This window comes from Hermetia illucens, chromosome 3 (genome assembly GCF_905115235.1).
Source record: "Hermetia illucens chromosome 3, iHerIll2.2.curated.20191125, whole genome shotgun sequence".
In the NCBI taxonomy this organism is placed as follows: domain Eukaryota; kingdom Metazoa; phylum Arthropoda; class Insecta; order Diptera; family Stratiomyidae; genus Hermetia; species Hermetia illucens.
In genome coordinates, this window is record NC_051851.1 from 82,840,288 (window position 1) to 82,861,021 (window position 20,734).

General features: G+C 41.3%; 2 protein-coding genes across 8 annotated transcripts in view; both read right to left on the bottom strand.

Moving 5' to 3' along the window:
* Window positions 1–1,205: 1,205 nt before the first annotated feature.
* Window positions 1,206–20,734, bottom strand: part of LOC119650663 (serine protease HTRA2, mitochondrial-like) — a 65,810-nt gene continuing 46,281 nt past the window's right edge. For 6 of the 7 annotated variants that reach the window (XM_038053607.1, XM_038053605.1, XM_038053609.1 and 3 more), the window contains exon 2: window positions 1,206–1,907. In XM_038053607.1, the coding sequence (XP_037909535.1) occupies window positions 1,745–1,907 (163 nt within the window). In that variant the 3' untranslated portion in view covers window positions 1,206–1,744. Of the gene's footprint in view, window positions 1,908–8,823; window positions 10,041–20,734 lie in introns of those variants that run through there. The other variant, XM_038053610.1, reaches the window with a different exon arrangement.
* On the bottom strand, window positions 2,248–19,289 carry LOC119650665 (serine protease HTRA2, mitochondrial-like). The gene is made up of 2 exons (XM_038053613.1): window positions 18,036–19,289; window positions 2,248–2,583 (listed from the first exon to the last, which is right to left on the bottom strand). The coding sequence occupies exons 1-2, from the start codon at window positions 19,160–19,162 to the stop codon at window positions 2,418–2,420; spliced, it is 1,293 nt and encodes a 430-aa protein (XP_037909541.1). The 5' UTR covers window positions 19,163–19,289; the 3' UTR covers window positions 2,248–2,417.

The window sequence follows — 20,734 nt, forward strand, 5'->3', positions numbered from 1 at the left end:
TCCTCGGAGACTTGGGTTCTTAGCAAAAAAACTGGGAAATCTTGGCCGCGTTTGAGAGAAGAATCCTTCGAAGACTTTTTGACCCCCTACATGAGGATGGACGATTCCGTAGCCTACATAACGACGAAATCTATGAGCGATACCACGGCCGTCAGGTTGTGGATAAAATCCGGCTCAATAGTTTACGGTGGGCGGTTCACTTAATCCGTATAGATGAAGATGATCCAACCAGGAAGGCCTATAAGGGCAATATCTATGGTAGAGAAAGGCCTAGACCGGATACCGGTTGTTGCGCCGTTGATGATGATGATAACACCAATTACCTTACTGTTATATAAGTTATTAAAATAGAAATCCGCGCTAAGAAAGGGAATCTGTTTATATCAGCAAGTTTACAACAAATGTAGGGCAGTTCTTTCAATTTTGCTTGTTCCCTGCACTTTTTTTGGTCTACTTTCAGAGGATTCGGGCTAGACCTACATTGCATTGTGAGCACGTTTAAAGTGGTCTTCGCCATACTACTTCGCCTTTACCTTGGCAAATTCTTCACAAGCTACTGAAGTTATTTCTGCAAATAGGCATGGATGCTGATATAATTTACGGCTGAACTTCATTGAAACAAGTAGAACGATATAATATAACCAAAACACGGTTTCAGTGAGAGTGATTAAAATGAAGCTAATGCTATAATCATTTGATTCAAAGGTTCTCAATGAATCAACAGGCGTGAAATTTTGATATGTCCAATCTTTTTATTTTGTTTGATACAAAACCTAATTAGAATCAAGTCGATGTCTTGTCTTGTGAAGTATCAAATGAAAGGGCTCTATTAGTACTTTTCGAAGCTGGGCCCACTTGTTTATTAATAAATAAAGGAAACACTTTCACTGCAACCTTTTTAGGTCAAATTAGAAATCAATTTTTGACTTCTTCTCATCGACTTTCGTTTCGAAATAAATAATTTGTTGGTGAGAAATAAATCGCTTCGCAATGAATTCGCAGAATATCCTCAAAACACTATCTTTGATCCATTTGCGTAAACCGTCAAAGACCACTATATATTGCCAAGATGTTTACAAAGCATGCGACAACAATAGCTCTAGGATCGTAATAAATCATGAAATTTGAGCAATTTGTCTACAAAGAGATATTTTTCTTCAGAAGTTCATTCAATCTATTCGGCGAAAATCAATAATGCAATTATATCCAGTAAAAAATTTTCATTGATAATTCAAGAGTACATTCAAAGTGTTTTGCTAAAATGAATCATCATATCAAAAGCATCCAAAAATATAAATTGGAACAAATAAAATTTGTTAAAAGCATGCAGAAAAGGAGTATGTCCAAATTTACAGCCGATCCTGTTTTCACTAAACTTAGAGTTGATTAATTGCTAATCGAGCCTTCCCCAATCCACGTTTAGTTGCTCCTTATAGGACCTTTTTACAATTGTACAAACTACTTTCTCTTGATGTCTTTTACTGCTCGTTAGTTTTGACAAGTTGAACATTGTCTGCTTTCAAACATTTTCACACCATTTAAGTTTGGGGTTTCTCGGTGAGTGTAGAGTGGACGAAGAGATCAACCGCACTTTTTCTTATGGAAAAGGGTAAGTTCGCAACAATGCAAAATCGAATTGTTTGCAAAATTTTCCTTATTTCGATCAAATAAATAATTGTTTATCTAGCTTCTTAACTATTGTAGGCAAATTTTGGATGTCTTCATTAGATTTTCATAATCATATTTACTCGTCGGGTTTCACAAGGATCTTCAATTCTTTTTGACCTCGATATACGACCAAATCCAACGGTTTACCCTTTTCAGCAAGTGCCTCATAGATTTGAACTGAGCTTTTCACTTCGACACCGTTAACGTGGGTTATTATGTCGCCAGGATGAAGACCGCCGCTGAAAAATCAAGAAATATGGTTTAGAGTTTTGAATAAATCAGCACAAAAGGAATGAGGATAGGTTTCATGTAGTTTTTGGTAACTACATATTATTTTCTATGTAGTCATAGATTAATGGAGTCCACTCCGTAACAAATCTGCATTCACAATATTACACAAGCCTCTTACAAAATGCTTTTTTGAAACGATGGATTAAATTTTACTCCTTTTAATCTAAAAGCTCTGAATTTAAATAATCTACAACTTATTTCGCTCTTGAAGACGGTGCTGGTTTTCGCTCTAGCCAACACAATATGTGAAGAAGTCTGTTCACAGGAACTGATTAAAAGAAAAAAAAATAAATAAAATATGTTCTTTATTCAAATCGCCTAAAGTATATTTGTATTGTGGTAAAAAACATTATATCAAAGAAACGAAAAAAGTGAAACAAACGAACGAAATATATGTTTTTCAGGTATCCAACAAAGACTTGAGACCTCTTTTCCTACACTTCTAACGCCCCTCAAGTTTAAGATTCATCAGGCTTCACAATGATCCTTAGCTGTTTCAAACCACGGTATACTGTCATGTCTAGGACCTTTCCCTTCTCAGCGAGAGCGTCGTAAATATCTGATGAATTTTTCACCTCTTTGCCGTTAATATGTGTGACTATATCACCGGGATTAAGACCGCCACTGGAAAAAAGTTAGTGCCTAAATTTTGAAAATTTCTACTTAACGGCAAATCTATTGCTTGGTGCGGTATTTTCGATATAAATCTATTCATGCACTGTTTGTTGTATTCACATCTCCCCTTCCTGTTTAGCATTTTTCTAAATGTCACATATACTCGTATGTATGAAGCATTACTATGATTTGATCGAATAAAATACAAACATCTAGCGCTTGTTCCATCTACATGATATATCAAAACTTTCGTTCTGTGGTGAAAAAAATACATAGCTACGTGTGTGTGCTGATATTACAAGAAACTAAGAAACCCAGAAGTGCAGAAGATTCGGATGTTTGTAACATTCACTCAATTACAGATAACGCTGTTCCGACGACTTTGATTTTCAACAAGCAGTACCCCAGGGAAATTTACAGCAACTGCTTATGTACGATGATGCATTGTCACATAGGTGAATTTATAAGACCAGAACTTCTATAACACATTAGAACAGGGGTGTTTTTAATTTTTATCGATTGGATGTTAGCTTTCTAAGTTCTTACATACATATCTTTTTCTCACTCATTTATTGACCTAGGACCTCTAAATAGCGTTTTTTTTGGTTATAATTTTTCCCTAATTTCAATTTTAATGAAACGACGTTCTACCATCACTATAGTCAATTATGCGAAAGTAATAAGCCAACAACTGACTAATCCGGAAACCGCATCGTCAGATTCTTTTAGGTTTTTATTCATTTATTAATTATCAAATAAACGGAGGCAATTATATATTGTTCAGAAATAAATGCAATTTACAATGGACCAACATATTTCTCTTTAAAAATGGCAAAGGATGAAAACAAAGGACCAAACTGCAACTGATATGTTTACATAGCAACAATGTGGTACATAGTGCATCAACCACATCTACGCGCCATGGCTGTCAGCTTTTGGTAATGTGCTTCAACTCTCCCCGATAATTTCCCAAGAAGCTCGCACTCTTCCTCCACCGTTTTATGCCATGTAGTCGTAGGGCGATCTAGTGCACTGCTCCTTCCACTTTCTCCGTGTAAAGTGACATGAAGGATGTCCCCGATAACGTTGTAAAATTATCGGTGACAAAATGTAACCCTAGCGGATTCCGCTTGCATTTCAAATTCTTTTGTGATATGACTTCCATTAAGGATATTGATAGGAGAACCTTGAATGGAAACTAGCCTACTTTCTCTTGATCTTTCGAGGTGTTCCTTCATAATATATGGTTGTCTCATGGTGGTGTTCACCCATATCTATGCGCCATTGTTCGCGGGTACCTAAAATGCGCTTCAGGTCCCCCACGACTTACTGAGACGTTTGCACTCGTCCTCTACTGTTCTGCGCCAAGTGCCCTTGGGGCGACCCACTCGTCGGCCATCTTGGGAGAGTGGACTCCACTGCATGGCATAGCTCGCAATGCAATTGTCGCCCTTCTTTAATGTGCTACATATCCACTGCCACTTCCCCCTTCCTATCACATCGCATACGAGTGTCAATCCTGTGCGCCAACAAAGTTTTTCATTTGAGATAGTTTCTGGATAGCGCACTCCAATGATACCACACAGACAGATATTGACGAAAGCTTGAAGCTTTGGAGTAACAGTGGGGTTCACCTTCCATGTTCTACCCTCCATATAGTAACACAGAACAGCCTCAACTTGATCTTGGTATTGAGATAACTGCATTTCCAGGTTTTAACCAGGGCAGCGAAAGCGGATCTACCGCTGCGTCGGGTATCATCTAGTGCGGTGCTGCCATCGGCAGAAAGCACGCTTCCAAATACAAATTGATCGACGCTTTCCATGCTCTGCCCATTAATGCAGATAGGGGAGTGCGATGATTCGTCAGACTAGTTTTTCCAAGATCCATGACCCGGTGAGAGGGCGGAGTCGAAGTGTTTAAAGAAAGATTTCATCATCCATTGAATTCTTCCACGTCCTCCAGACAGAGCAGCATGAAGAACGTAACCGATAACAAGAAGAAATAATATCGGTGACACGATGCAACCCTGTGGGTTCCGCTTTGAACCTCAAAATCCTCCGAGATTTTATCTCGGCGCAGCATGTGACATTTTGCACCATCATATGTAACTCTGATAATAGCTACTCCGTGGAGCACTCCAGATACACTTCCTGATCACGCTATCGAAAGTTTTCTCGAAATCGATTAAGAGCAGGTGCAGTGAAAATATAAATTCCGCGCAACGTTCCAAAATAGGTGTTGATGCGGTCGATGCAGGAGGATCCGGAGCGGAACCCAAGCAAGAACGTTCTTTGATGCGTTCCGGGATTATCTTAATTATTATTATTGCGACACCACCTTGTCGTGGTGGGGGAGCTTGTAGTAGTTTACTACTACACTAAGGGTGTCCAAAAATATGAATATGGAAACGATGGATTTAAACTCTCCAAGTGATAAGAAGTCACAGACTTCGAATCCACCCGCGATCATGAGCAATCATGTCGCGGCCGAGGCGCGGATTTTGGAGGCCTCACCACATTCATACTCGCCTACAGATCACTTGGTGCCTACGGCGAAGTTAGCCAGAAAAGAAAGTACGGAAACTTTCAAATTGGGAGAAACTTGAAATCCGACTACAGCTGAATTCTGACTGTCAGAACCTTCTCCTTCATCCTTACCAGGAAGAGCGGAAGAACGGGAAGCTGGTGACGTGGACGGTACTGGTTTAACGCCGGTGTGTGGAAATGGATCCAAGCGGTCCGGACACCGTGGATCTGGAAAGGCCCGAAGCCGACGGCAGAAGAGAGCACTGCGAAGGAAGATGAAGCACCTTGGGAATGAGGACATGGACGTGGCTGTACCAATAGGCGCGGTAGCGCCCAGAGAAATCAGACACAAGGAAGCGGAATCTCCGGCGGAAGGTGGGGATAAACTGGAAACCCCGGTAAGATCCACACTGGGCGCACCAGACTCTTCTGTCAGCGACAATAGACTAAGTTTATGTCGAAAAACATAAAAATTGGTCAAATCAACCTGCAGCATGCCAAAGCTCCGTCCTACCTGTTGGCAGCGAGAATGACAAAGCTGCAGGATTTCTCCTATATCTTTCTGGTGCAAGAACCGTGGGTTCGATTTAACAGAATCTGTGGCATTGGATCAGTAAAGGGGGCTAGGATCTTCTACGACGAAAGATCCATAAGACCGAGAGCTTGCGTCCTGATGTCAAGACGGTTAGAGGCAACTATGCTGGGACAATATTGTTCCCAGGACTTAGCTACGGTCATAATACAATACCAAATAGATGGCGAGAGGAAAAACATCATAGTTGCCTCCGCTTATTTACCCTATGATTCTTTGTATCCTCCACCGACGCAAGAACTTAGGGATCTGGTGGCGTATGCAGAATCAAGTGGTCTCGAACTCTTAATAGGTTGCGATGCGAATGCTCAACATATTTGTTGGGGCAATAGCAAATGTGTGTCCGGATAGCTCAGTGGTTAGAGCACTAGGCTGTCATACGGAAGGTCGCGGTTCAAATCTCACTGCTGGCAGTGGAATTTGCATCGTGATTTAACGTCGGATACCAGTCGACTCAGCTGTGAATGAGTACCTGAGTCAAATCAGGGTAATAATCTCGGGCGAGCGCAATGCTGACCACATTGTCTCCTAGTGTACCGTTACGGTCTTGAATGAAGTGCTCTGGCACACTTCAAGGCCCTGATCCAATATGGATTGTTGCGCCAACGATTATTATTATTAATAGCAAATGCAATCCAAGAGGAAAGAAGCTATTTGATTTCATCACTTCAGCTGGTCTTATGACTGCAAACGTAGGGTGTGCCGAGAAGAAGCGAAGTAATTGACCTAATAATCTGTACCCCAAAATTGTTAGAGTTGATTACACACTGGCGAGTGCTAGACGAGGTCTCACTGTCAGATCACCGATATCTAGAATTCAATCTGACTATTGCGGGCGAAATGGCATATATCTCCGCCTGAAATAGGGTCGCCATTTTTCGGAGGAGTCGGGCCAGTTCCATAATCGGTAGTACCTCGCATCGTATTCCAATGTTTTCAGATGCTATCGAACTAATACGCATAACGCCATTACTCTTGGTATAAACTGAGGTGGTCAGTTCGGATTTTTGCAGAAAATATGGGAAAAAGAGGTGGGTGGATCTAATGCGAAGATTCCTTGGGAAGATTTTCTTCAATGAGAAATTTGCACTTTCTCTGAATAATCTGAACAATTCTATCAACACACTAGTAATCTGGAACTACGGTTATCTCAATTTCTCCAACCTAATCTACTTCTCAACACTGCGCAGGACAGTATTCTCTTCAATTTTCCCGTTACCAATATGATATACCCCCAAGATCTTATGGTTTATCGGTTAATCGAACTAACGGTTAATAATATCGTATTTACACGCCGCACCATTCCATAATTCAATCCAAGTTATTGCCAATCTTAATTTTAATGCAGACAGATGGTGGTAGAATGACGAATATTTCGAGAAACCCGCTGCAGCATCTTGGTGAAATAACTAAACCCACAGGGCAAGTAAAATAATGGAGTTCCCAAAAATAAGGTATCCTTTGCGTTTAATTTAGTCCCATGAGATGAGCTAGCGCCCTTGTAACGGACCGGTAATAGTAAGAAGATTGGACTACTTATGTTCACTAGGACAATTAGTTGAGATATTACCCACCTTATCAGGGGTGGGAACCCAGCTGGAACAAACACCTCGACTCCAAGCTAACGTGGAAATGCCATATCCAGGAACAATAGCAGAAATTCTGCAGATTGCTCTAGTAACATAGGACTGCGATAGGCAAGAGCTGAGGACCTCTTGCACAACGGAATCATTGGATGTACACACATCCATAGCAAAATCCATTTTGATGTAGTATGAATCATATCTTGGCAAAGACTGAACTTTACTGATAGCAGGAAGCTGCTAGCGCTATTTTAAAGGATCGGTTACCTAAGTATTACTGGAGCGTCATTTTAAGCTATCATAAATATACCATCCATTTATTTGCGGGTGAAGAGGAAAGCAACTAACCAATAATACGATCATGTGTCCATCTGAAAATTTCTTTTTGGCAAACAAATTTGGCAACTGAGGAGCTTGGCAGAGTGACTCGTCAACGGTCGGGATCTACAATGGTGGGACCAGAGACAACATTAGGCATCGGGCTCTGAAGGGCGAAATTGCAGCGATTCACCCAACCGAATGGAGAAATTTGAATTTCTACTGCTGTCAGGAGAAAGTCCTTGTGAAAGAACCCCGAGCCGCTAAAATGACATTTTTATTGTCTCTTAAGAAAATGGGGCTCTTTAAACTTCTTTTTCTTCAGCCTTTCTCTCGTTCATAAGGGGAGTCGCCTTGCCGTGGTCGGTTTCGCCAATTTATTTTATCAAATGTCCGATTTAGATGTTATCGCGAGGCTTTTAAAATCCCATCCAACGTATCAAGCCACCGTTGTTTCGGTTGCCTTTTGCTCGCTCACCATTGACTTTCATGTTCAAACCAAAATTCGCAAGTGAAATCTCGTAAGCATGAATTACGTGACCATACCATCGAAAAGGCCGCATTTTATGGACTCCCTAAACTACTACATGGAAAAAATAACAGCGGTCGTGTCTCGGCTATATGTAGCCAATATGGGGAACAAGAAATTACCCTGCAATTTATATGCAGCTGTCCGATTTCCTCTGCATCTGGAAGATATGCTCAGATTCGTAAAAGCCTGCGAACGCCGCATCCGATAGGCCATTTTAGGGGATAGTACAATGAGCCTAACAAAAGATCCGAGTGTTTCGAACTTTGGCTCCACCCACCAAACTAAATTAAGTTAGTGCTACATTTCCAACAAAAAATTGTATAATGACTTAATCCAATTTTCTTTAAGTGGTTACAGTAATTAGGTTAGCTACCCCTAATAAGAATGAAATGCAATTTACTGCTCAGCAAGTAAGAACGTAAGGTAAAGTCGTTACAAAGTTAGAAACGAAAGGAGGGCATGTCGTAAGTATAAATTCTACAAAGTACGCCTTTGCAGGCAGATCCACAAAGCCTTCGAATAATTTATTTTACTTGATGTTACTGCAGCGGAGTAAAATATATATACATGAAAGCCGACTGACAAAATCGTCTATTCTCGCTTTGTAATGAGGTGAGAAACGTAAGTCTGCGCAAATGTCAGAAGGGTATTTCTTCCCAAATGGTAAGAATTAAATTATTAGAAGAGAAAACTTACTTATGTGCCGGTGAACCCGGGAGTACTCTCCACAACAAGATGCCGTGCGTGACTTTATCGGAGATATCCTGACCATTTTGCCTCAGTTCATACAAAATATCCGGTGTTAAATTCAGCAATGTGAAACCAACGTACTGTTTTATTGACGGCTTTCCTTCTTTCATCTTACCCTTAATCTGCCTTTCTCTCCACTTAGCCAAAAATTCCTTAGCGTAATCAATCGGTATTGCAAAACTTATGCCTGATGTTACTTTCATACAATTAATTCCTATTGCTTCTCCACCTAAATTGACTAGTGGTCCGCCAGAATTCCCAAACGTAATTGCAGCGTCCGTTTGAATATAACTTATATTTTTGCCTTGAATTTTTAATTCTCGAGGTTGTCGTTGGATTGAACTCACTATGCCCGCAGTCACCGTATTACTAAGTGCTAGAGGACTTCCCAAGGCAGCTACCCATTCGCCGGCTTTCAAAGATGCTGATTCACCGAGTTTCATAACCGGTAGGTTGTTGCACTTAATTCGCAGTAAAGCTAAATCGAAGTCCAAATCAATGTCCTCCACTTCCCCCGTATATTGTCGTCCATCCACAAGAGTTACTTGTATGAACGTCTCCGGTTTTTTAATTATGACATGAGCACTAGTTAGAATTAACCCGTTGGATTGCACAACAAATCCAGATCCATTAGATAAAATTTCCCCATCAAGATCGTCTTCGAATCTCTCCTTTATCTCAATTGAAACGACGGAAGACGCTGAAACCTCTACAACATCAGCAACAAAGTTGTGTTGAATCCGATTCTCTTCCAAATTCTTTTTCTTTGCACGGAGTTTAGGAATGCGAAATGAATCTCGCCAAGATCCATCCCCGAAATGTTGTTGGATTCCATATCCGCAAATAGCACCAATTAAAAAACTGGGGAGCATGAAATTCACCGCATGGCCAATAAATTTTTGATGGTTTCCAAAATAATCATGAGAGTGACTACTCCGATTTCCTTTAAATCGACTTTGATGAAATTTCCACGGATAAAATGCCGATATCGATGACAGATTCCTCAACTCGTTTTTTACTTTCAAAGAGGAGTTGAGTAAAATTTTTAAAACCATTTAAATATAATAGAAAGACAAAACTAAAACGTCCACAAATATCAACCAAACATGAAGGACATTTTCTAGTTGATTTGAAAAGCCGACATGCCAAACTTCAGTAAGGCCTACTAGTGCATGTTGAAAAACAGTTTGATGTTTCTGCAATTTTCAAGTGAATACTGAAATTGTAAATTTTCCTTCAGAAAATTCATAAAGTACGCAATGATGTCAGTGCAATATAAAGGACGTTATCCACATCCCCTCCCCTCTCAACACAACTAGCCATCCGATTTCCTACCGCCAGCTAGACTTGCTGAAGCGTATCTAAAACGCTTTGAGCCCTACAGTGTAGCACAATGCATATGGCTATGACAAATTTGCCATGGTATTTACACAGCGTATTGGGTTCCGAGCCCAGATAAAGAAGGGTGGTTTGAAGCAATGTATTATCTTCAGTAAAACACAACGGGGGCTGACGAATCTCTTGCACAAGCAGATCATGCTGAGGGTAGCGCAGATAAATCTGTATCCCTCGAAGTGCGCCTCAGCTAATCTGCTGTTCTTTCGCCTAGAGGAAAGACAGCGACGTCGCAATGATACAGGAGCCCTGGATCGGAGGAGGCCGAAACATCAAAGGGCTCAAATCAAATATTAAAATTTACTCCACAGCACAAGAAACATTAATCGGGACAGACTTGGAGCGTGTACCCTCACGAGGAAGATTCTGCACGTTTTTCTGTGTCCGGACCTGAGTTCCATTGACCTAATCGCGGTCAAACTGGAGCAGGCGGTAGCGAAGAATGTGTATATTTCCTTGGACTGCAAATATATCGGCGGGTAACAGGGACAGTACACTAAACTTGCATTTTCTCAGCTCTGATAACTGCGACGATATTGGGATTCTTAGATGAAGAGCTGGAGAGTGTCCTTCCGAGATCATTTGGATAATTTTCAGTAAAGATCTCGTTGCAGACGTCTTCAACCTTTTCAGAGACCCCAGGAAGATCGACTGGAGGAAGTTTGGTCAATTATCAAGAAGCAACTCTCCCGCGCGCAAATTGGTAAGATTGGCACCACAGACCAACTGGAGTCAAAGGTCGGGACCTGGAGTGTAAATTTGCCATCAAGATTGCCAAGAGCCGACCCTGATTGAGCTATTGTCAGAACATTGAAAGCACCAGTGAATCTGGAAATTCAGTAACATTCTGTCCAAAGAACACTTAAAAAGTCAAAGCTCCTGGAATTGCTGGGTCAAACGCACTTCCCCGTCAGCAAGGAGGACTGCGAGTTAAAGCCTTGCTTAGAGCCTATTTAATCCCAATTGCATGATACTATCAAATCTGTAATTACCGAGAATAAAATCGGCTGGGCTATAAACAGCTTCTCCGCACTTTTGGAGACCCAGACACGTGATTTTTATTCCGAAACCGAGCAGACGCGGCCATGAGTCCGAGAAGGACTTTCGACCAATCAACCTCACCTTCTTTTCGAAGACCCTAGTGCGTGTCCTGGACCTTCACTAAAGAACGATTATGGAGAGAACGTGTTTCTCCAAGTCCCAGTACGACTACCTCAAAGGCAAATCCACAGAAAAGGCTATCCACGATAATGATAATATGCATGCAAAGAAGATAATCCAGTTTAATCTGGCAGGTAGTCACTTGACTAGAGTTTTGAGCAGAGGTGGGTGCCATCCCTCTGATATTCTGATTGATTGTGATGGAAATTTTACGCATATTGGACAGAAGCGGGTTGAAGGTCAAGGATCTTTCCCTCCATTATGAGGGACAGCATAGAAGAAATCGATGCTTTTCACCACCAAGAGATAGATGAATGAACAAAGATTGGTCTTTCCTCCGTTGTAAAGTATCTGCGTGTAATCCTGGATCCGAAACTGAATTGGAGATTGCACATAGAACGGAAGGTTAAGCAGGTCTGTATAGCGCTCGATACCTGCAAGTAGAGCTTTGCAAGGAAATGGGGTCTGCGGGCGACGATGCTTCTCTAGATGTACACAGCCTTGGTACGTCCCATCATAACGTACGGTTTTATTGTGCAGTGGCAGACGCTGAGCAAAAAGTATAATAGTTCAATAAGATTCAAAAAACCGCGTATGCAGGGCTATCGGGGCCTGCAGTCCTGCCCGGCAGATGCTCTTAATGTACTCCTACACTTCCTCCTCCTAGGCCTCAACATTAAATACGCGGTAGCCTGCAGTGCTGTCAGTCTACGTGAGTTCGGATGCCGGACAACAAAGCCTTACGGCTATAGTAACGTAAAGTACCTCGGGAACTCTACGCATAACTTATGGACTACGATATGCACAAGCGGATCTTCGCGAGAAATTTTGCTGCCGACTTTCCAACCAGGACAGAGTGGAAGAAAGTTTTGCGAGGCTATGACAGAGTATTCTTCGCCGACGAATCAAAGAGGGTTTGTGAAGTCGATACGAAAGTTGCTTCAGATACACGCAGTGCAACTACAAAAAAAAAACGCAATGACCGAAAAATTAAGAGATAATTAAATTGACGAAACGATTAACCTGCCTACGGACGTCATCAACAATGTTACACGTAAAAAAACTAAATAATCAAAATCTAAGAGTTTCAACATAATTTACTACCCTCGATTTTCTGAGCCAGGCAGATTCGATAGACGAATCCCAAGAGGAACTGCTATAAACACAAGCATCATATGCTAGGACTAATTTTTGAGCACATTAACTCAAGAAATTGTGACCAAATTCCTTTGACACTTGCTACAAGGAGACCGTATGCGTTGACGCATACAAAGCCCAAACCCTCGCTCAGCACACCTTCCCCATATACGGTCACCATACCTCAATAATTGGCTCGGTTTGAGTTCGGTTTGAGAATTTCTCTAACTTGGTCAGCTTCTCTCCGCCCTTCATCCTTTAATCAAGACAACCAATTCAAAAACCTCCTTTTTATTTCAGTTCACAACTATCACAAAAAGTCTGAATGTTAGAAAATCTTCCGTGCCAGATGAAATTCTTAGAATAATAGTTATTTTACCCTATTCTAGCCACTCTTGGGAAACTTTAAGAAAGCTAGCGCATTCGAACTGGTCCAGCATTGCACACTCAAAAATAAAAATCAATTTGAGCTCAGATTGAAAATCAAAAGCAACAAATACTAAGTTAGCTACAAGGCACTCTAATCACTGAACGTAAACAATAATAATAATCGTTGGCCATATTGGATCAGGGCCTTGAAGCGTGCTAGAGCACTTCATTCAAGACCTAACGGTACACTACCGTCCTACTATACTGTAGGAGGCAATGTGGTCACCATTGCGCTCCTCCGAGATTATTACCCGGATTTGGCTCAGGTACTGGTTCTCAGCTGAGTCGACTGGTATTTGATATCCAGTCCCTATACCAGCAATGAGATTTGAACTGCGACGTTCCGTTACAACGGCCCTGCGCTCTAACCATCTAGACAGATGGATGTAAGCAATAAATTAAGTACACGGCTGTATGTGTAACGGGCTTTCAAAATCTTGGTCGATTGTCTAAGCACAAGGACTTCATTTCAAATAATACAGCATGATTTACCCAACGCAATGGTTAGGAGTGCAGTAATTTTTTTATTTAGAATTTTCGATCGACAACTCCTCGCCTATAGTATCAGCGCACTCAATCTTACGGGGACAAGGTAAATGCGTGAACATCAATCTTCCTTAGAATCCTTTTCGAAGATACTCTAACTAATCAGGTTTACCAAATCAGCAATCGAAAGACATACGATAAATATTAACATTTGCCTCGAAAGAAAAAAGACCAAATCGAGGAACGGAGATATTTAACCAATGCGATAATGCGGATCCATGATATTTAGAGTTGCCTGTGCCATTGGAGTGAATGTGTTTAGCGGGCGAATTGGTTCAGTTATAGAACGCAAAATTCCTTATCTCCTTTGATTCCGTGAAAGCCAGAAACGATTATACTGGGAAGTGGGCATCATTATTTAATTACGCGATTGTAATCATAATCACAGGCTATGCTAATAGAATCGTAATCGGCGCAGGAATATTTTGCGTTAGTGGGTAAACTAGCGTCTCGTGGTAAAATCGAAACAATGCATTCAATTGAACATGTCATTGACTAGGATGTTGGTAATGAAGCTATTTTGCACGATGATCGGTGGCAGCGGGATTTGTATCGTCATTTGACGTCGTCAAATCAGGGTAATAATCTCGGGCGAGCACAATGCTGACCACATTGCCTCCTACCGTGTACTGTAGTGTACCGTTACGGTCTTGAATTAGATTGTTGCGCCAACGATTATTATTATTATAAACCTATATTTATTTACTCGACCTAGACGTTTACTTATTCCTAAGAGTTATCTCTCTTGAAATGAATGGATGAAAAATGGAATTCTCAAACCTTGCTGCTCCGAATGCGGACCTTGTTGCAACAAAGAAACAAGTCGGGAAACCGGAAGCTTGACGCTTCAGGTGTGAAAGGTCTTGTGTTTCCCTATGTGCGGAGCATAACGCAGTTCTCCATTGGCTAATAGCATTGACTCGAGATATTTAAATCACTCAGTTTTTTTGGCGGTAATGACATGCCCAGAACTGAGCGATTTATTATAAATAGCTCAAGTCAATGCTATCAGCCAATGTAGAACTGCGTAATGAAATTGCTTCACGCATTAATGCAAGCTGAATGAAGTGGAAAGACTATTAAATCGGTTCATAAGGAATACATATATTCCTAAGTGGCTACTTCACTATAGTCAAGACACCTACCAGAAAGGCACCGGGACAGCACTCCATGAACCCACGGCACGCCTTAGGCGCATTCATAGACATCCAATGCGCCTTTAATTATGCCTCATTCATGGCAAAACAGTATCTGCTGTTAATCAGTTGGATCCTTCACATGCTGGAATGGAGAAAAATATACATACTGGTCGGTCAGAAATCTATTGAGTCAGGATGTTTTAGGGATGTTTTAGACGTGATAATTACCGGCAAGTTTGCAGACACAGTAGGTGACCGCTTGAATGCAACTCTGCATGTCATCTACAGTTGGTGCCTTCGTAACGGACTCACAGCAAACGCTAGAAAAACTAGACTAGTTATGTTCACGGAAATTCAACTGGTACAAACAGTTAAGTATTTAAGAGTACATCTCGACTCCAAGCTAAAATGGAAGCACCATATCCACGAACAATGTCAGAAATTCTGCAGGTTGAAACAATTAGTACTAGACTGCGGCTAGCTAGCCACGAGTCGGGGTCCATAATGATGCAGCCAGAACCAGATTTTGGTATCCGACCATCCCCTGTCAAGTTTATTCTGAAGGATGATGCTGCAAGGATTCACGCAGCCGAGTGGAGGAACTTGAAATCTTGCCGGCGGGTGAAAATCCTTGCTAAGGAAGCCGCGGCATTTTTGTTGTCGTTTAACGCTTTTAACGGGACATCGGCCTTTAAACTACCAAATGGAAAAAATTGGGGCGGTAGTTTCGGTTCTAAGCAGCCAACGTGAGGAAGACGAAAAGGCAGCCCTGTACTTCATATGCAGCTACTCTAGCAGTATCTATCTGCGGTTTAATGCTTATGATGTCCGAACCATTTATAAATCCAGTAAACCTAGTGCGATTAGACAGTTTTATTGTCATCGTCATAATGAAGGTAATTTTTTGGTAGGTTATTGTGACTACATTAGTACCGCTATCATCAATTTATTTACTTTAGTTTTTAGAAGGAAAATGGACAAAAACCGCAGATGTACGCCCGAAAATGATAGTTCATTGTCAGAAAGTATCGTGGAAAGAATTTTTCATTGAGCAAAATAGCGGCAGAAGTTTCTAAGACGAAAGTTAAAGGAAGAAAAAGAGAAACTACACCAAAGGAAGACAGACTTATTTGTTGCCAGAATATAGCAAATCTTTTTCTAACAAGTAGGCATATTCTATTAGAAGTATCTCGGCAACCGGGCAATGATATTACTGTGAAGACTATAAGAAATCGTCGCATGGACGCTCTCCTCGTCATAAACCGTAAATCATCGAACGAAATCCTGAAAGATTAGAATTTGCGAAAGAGCATTTATAGGAGCCACCGCCTTTCTAGAAAAAGAGTACTATGGAGCGATGAATCAAAGATTAGCATGTTCGGATTTGATGGTAGACGCCCTATTCGCCGGCCAGTAAACGAAGAATTGGATCACAAGTCATGGTGTGGGAAGCAGGCGTATGAATCAAATTAAATATTAGAACATCTTAAAAAAGTCATGCAGTCCTATGCAATTGAGTACATGCCATTTAAATGTATTTGCCAGATCAAAAATTACCCCAAACATACCTCGCGACTGATAAGGGGTTGGTTGGAAAAACGAAAAAATAATGTTCTAAGCTGCCCAGCGCAGAACCCTGATCTCAATCTCATTCAGAACTTGCGGGTTGATGTAAAGCGAGGCTTGCAATGCATTTTTCCTAAATATTGAAGTTTGGATAAACATTACCTTTAAGAGACGTCAGGACTTGGTGCTAGTAGTTTATCGAGGAGTCGGCGGCCCATTATAAAGAATAAGGGCTATTCGACAAAATACTAATAGGAATCAAGCAAAAATTCCACGACAAACCCTTTTTGGCTCAGATGATACGGGCTAGTAAATTGAGGACTAATTTCCTTGGTCCATACAAAATTATGAAGGTAAAATCTAATAACACATATGAAGTACATAGTGAAGGTCTTATGTCGACGATCACTTGCGTTATGCATTTGAAGCCTTGGCTTGCATCTACTTAGTCATTCGAGACGAATGACATTCTTCCAGGTTGGCCGAATGATAAATCGACTCACGTATTTCCAATTGATCTTCAACCATTCCTTATAGTTCTCGTTTTGAAGACTAAAACAATTAAGAAGGGAACACAAATTCTCATCTTCAAAAGACGCCTAGCTGTTAACCGGCATGGGCGTTTCAATTATATACATATATTGTAAGAAAACGCTTCAAGGAAAGGCAGGTGGGGAATTTCGAGAAAAGCTTGGCCCCCAAATTAAAGAACTTCAGAAGTACGAAACATGAGACTGCACAGGGACCTGCGAGTACAAATTGGTGAAGTCATCAAAGAATATCCAATTAAGCACAGTCAGTGGTTTCGACTTCATGACGATAATGAAATCCAAAATTGACATATCGCAAGTTTCACGACTGACTCGCATAAAGGACAAACTTTCAAAAAACTAAAGGACATTAGGAACAACCAGTCCCATAGTAAAGCCAACGAAGACGCTTGGCCCAATTACGAATGTGAACCCGAAATATAAGAGGGAAGCTGCTGGATAGAGAAAATTTTAACTTGGCGACAGGTGATTTTAAGGGGTAAAAATCCCTCTCAGGGCACGTTACGTTTGAGTTAGGCTTTTGAAGATTTCCATCACTTAATAAAAAATGGCTTAAGTCGTCTTCTCCTACCAAAATCTCCTTTGTCTTAGTCTCTCCCACCTTTATAAAGAATTCTTTGAATATTCTATAAAGAAAGCCAAACAAATGACAGATCTGCAGGCGCTCTGAAACATCATTGTTGTCCATGAACCCGGTTTTCACCGGTAACAAGAGACAGACGTTAAATAGTCGTCTATTAACTTATTGTGAAATTCGATCTTAATAAAGAGAAGTACTACTTCCTGGCCCGCTGGACGCACTTATCGTTTCTATTTCGATACACTTGTTGCGAGTACTTTGCGACGCTGGTACCAAATCTTTATTGATTGACTTTTTTATGGTAGTAGTCATCATTTTTGGTCTATGAAGTTTTCAAAGATATCTATCTCTTCAAGCAAGTTTCTCAACTATTATCTTTGCATATGCAAAGACGAGTTTCGTCGAGAAGGCTTATCACTTGCCGCGCATTAAGTATGATAACGAAACTAAAATAATCTTACAATGAATCGAATCGATAGGAAAAACAGCAATAACAATGAGGAGATAATGTAGATACTCCATGCCCCACAAAGAGGTGAACTACAGGCATACTGGTGATAATTATAATCGTAACCGTCAGGAGAGATCTTGAATACAACAAACTTTCGACTTTTTCCGCATCCAATGCAACTACATGGTACTATCTAAACTTACGCATGCGCCGGCGACCCAATAATAACCTTCCATACCAGAACTCCGTGCTCCACATTTTCGGGGACGCTTTGACTTCTTTGTTTCAATTCATGTAGAATATCCGGGGTCAAGGTGAGCATCGTGATCCCCATATATCTTCTCAGCAGCGGCTTTCCGTCCCTCGTTGTACCCTTTTTTCGCCTCTCTTCGCTTCTTGCAAGAAACTCCTTAGCATAGTCGATGGGAATTGCAAAACTGATACCCGCCGTAACTTTCATACTGTTTATTCCAATCGCTTCGCCATCTAAATTGACCAGTGGTCCTCCAGAATTACCGAAGGTGATAGCTGCATCCGTTTGAATGTAGTTGATGTCTCTCCCACGAAGTCCTAGTTCTTGGGACGGGCGTTGGGTAGAGCTAACTACACCTGCAGTGACGGTGTTACTAAGGGCTAGAGGACTTCCTAGTGCGACAACCCACTCGCCGGCTTTCAGTGACGCCGATTCACCCAGCTTCATGGCGGGAAGATCATTGCAGTGGATCCGCACGGTAGCCAAATCGGAAGTCTGGTCCACATCTTCTACTACTCCAGGAAACGTGCGTCCGTCCATAAGTTTCACCTGCACAATAGTGTTTGGCTTGTTGATGACGACATGGGCATTGGTTAGAATCAATCCGTCGGAAGCCACAATGAACCCCGACCCGTTCGACGCCATGAAAGGCTGCCCCGAGTAGTAGTCGAACCGTCTGGTGTCCTTTATTTCGATATAAACGACTGAAGGTGCAGACACTTCAACCACGTCAGCAATAAAATTAAACTTGGTCCTAAGATGGCTCAAAGTTTTCGTAGTTGCCGCCTTCACTTCCGAAATTAGGAATGGATTCCTTCCTGGGTCCATCGAATAGTGACTTAACGTGTATCCGCAGATTGCACCAATTAAAAATCCGGGAACTACTTTCATCTTATAATCGCTAAATCCTTGTCCATTTTGGGAATAATCTCTTTCCCACTGGGACCGGCCTTCTTGCTTTTGTTTGTACTGCCGATGATGAAACTCCCGCGGACACAATGCCGTTGCCCGCGCTAAATGCTGACTTTGAAACTTACGTAAAACTGTGTTGAAATTGTGTAAAAACTTTAGGGCCATGTCCTTGTCAACTTTCAATCAAAAAACATTTCTAGCGTAAAAATATAAACCAGGACACAACCGTCAGCGGAAGCACGGAACAATTCGCGAGTGTCAGCTGTATGCAAATCGTGACAGTTCACAGTCAGCGTTAAAAAATTCGGATGCTTTGTTTTGTTTTTGTTGAATGGCATTGCCAGAGCATACTGGGGTAGCACGCGGTGAGTTGAGTTTGAAAATAAACGTTACAACAATGAGTATAACAGAATTGATCGTTTAATTCAATTTATAGCTAGCGTTCTCTTAAGGATTTTCCCTGCTTTTTCATAAAGCCTAATATGTGAATCTCAGTGAGTTGAACAAGTGAACAAATCCGGTGCAAACAATTTCGCACACTATCAAAATGCAACACGCTTAAACGTAAATTCTCTTTAAATACACGCATTCTTTGAGTCTTATGCCTTTTCCTGCAAATTTGCTCCAGAATTTGGTTGATAATTGCAACACGTATAAATGCAAAATCCTTCTGGGCGAATTAGGGGCACGCCATGTAGGATCGGAGCAAACGGGGAGCAACTTATTGCCTATTTTTTTGAACCACGGACCTCTCGTTTGACTTAGCATCCAAGCTTCAAAAAATAAAAAGCAAAGTCGGCTTTACTGTTTTTTATCAGGGCAGGGTCAACTCGTGAGACGCTGCCTGGAACACTTTTGCAATTATATCAAGAAAGGTTAATTGCACAATATTGCATTTATCCGAGTTCCTGCTAAATGCACAGCCCGGTTAAATGCAAACATTTTTGGAGCCACAGTTGAATACACATAAGCGCGCTCCACAAGTAACGAATACCTCCCAATAAAAACCAAATTCGCATACTTTGCTGTTTTCCGATTTATTTCTGGAGTTGAAAGAGGACAATGAGGCATTTCAATAGCCGGAAGAAGAACCACTGAATATAACATGAACAATGTTTCCAAGATTGTATCAAATGCATGGATAGAGATTACTTTGGAGGGGAGAATATCGAACTTAATGAATAGTTTTAATTTTCTGATTTAATTTTGACTACTTCAGGCAATTGTCAACATAAACAATTAAATATGCCTGATCGAGAAGAGGTTTCGAATCTACATTAAAAGACCGTGGTCTGAAACTCAACGGTGGCAGAGGGGTTTGTATCGTGATTGGATGTCGAATACCAGTCGACTCAGCTGTGAATGAGTACCGGAGTCAAAGCAGAGTAATAATCACGAGCAAGCGCAATGCTGACGTTCTACGGTGGACCATAATTCAGTAATGTGCCGTGACGGTTCTGAATAAAGTGCTTTGACGCGCTTAAAGGCCCAGCTCCAATTGGATTGTCACCTCAATGATTATTATTATCATTTACTATATTATATAATGAGGCATAACGGGTCAACCACGCCTACGCGCCATCGTTTGCGATTCGCTGAAATGCACTTCAGCTCCATCAGGGCTTCCCGTTGCGCTTGCACTCCTCCACTGTACGGTTCCATGTACTCCTGAGGCGTCCTATTCATTCGCAATCTTTGGATTTGCTTCCAAGATATACAAACTGATCAACGTTTTCA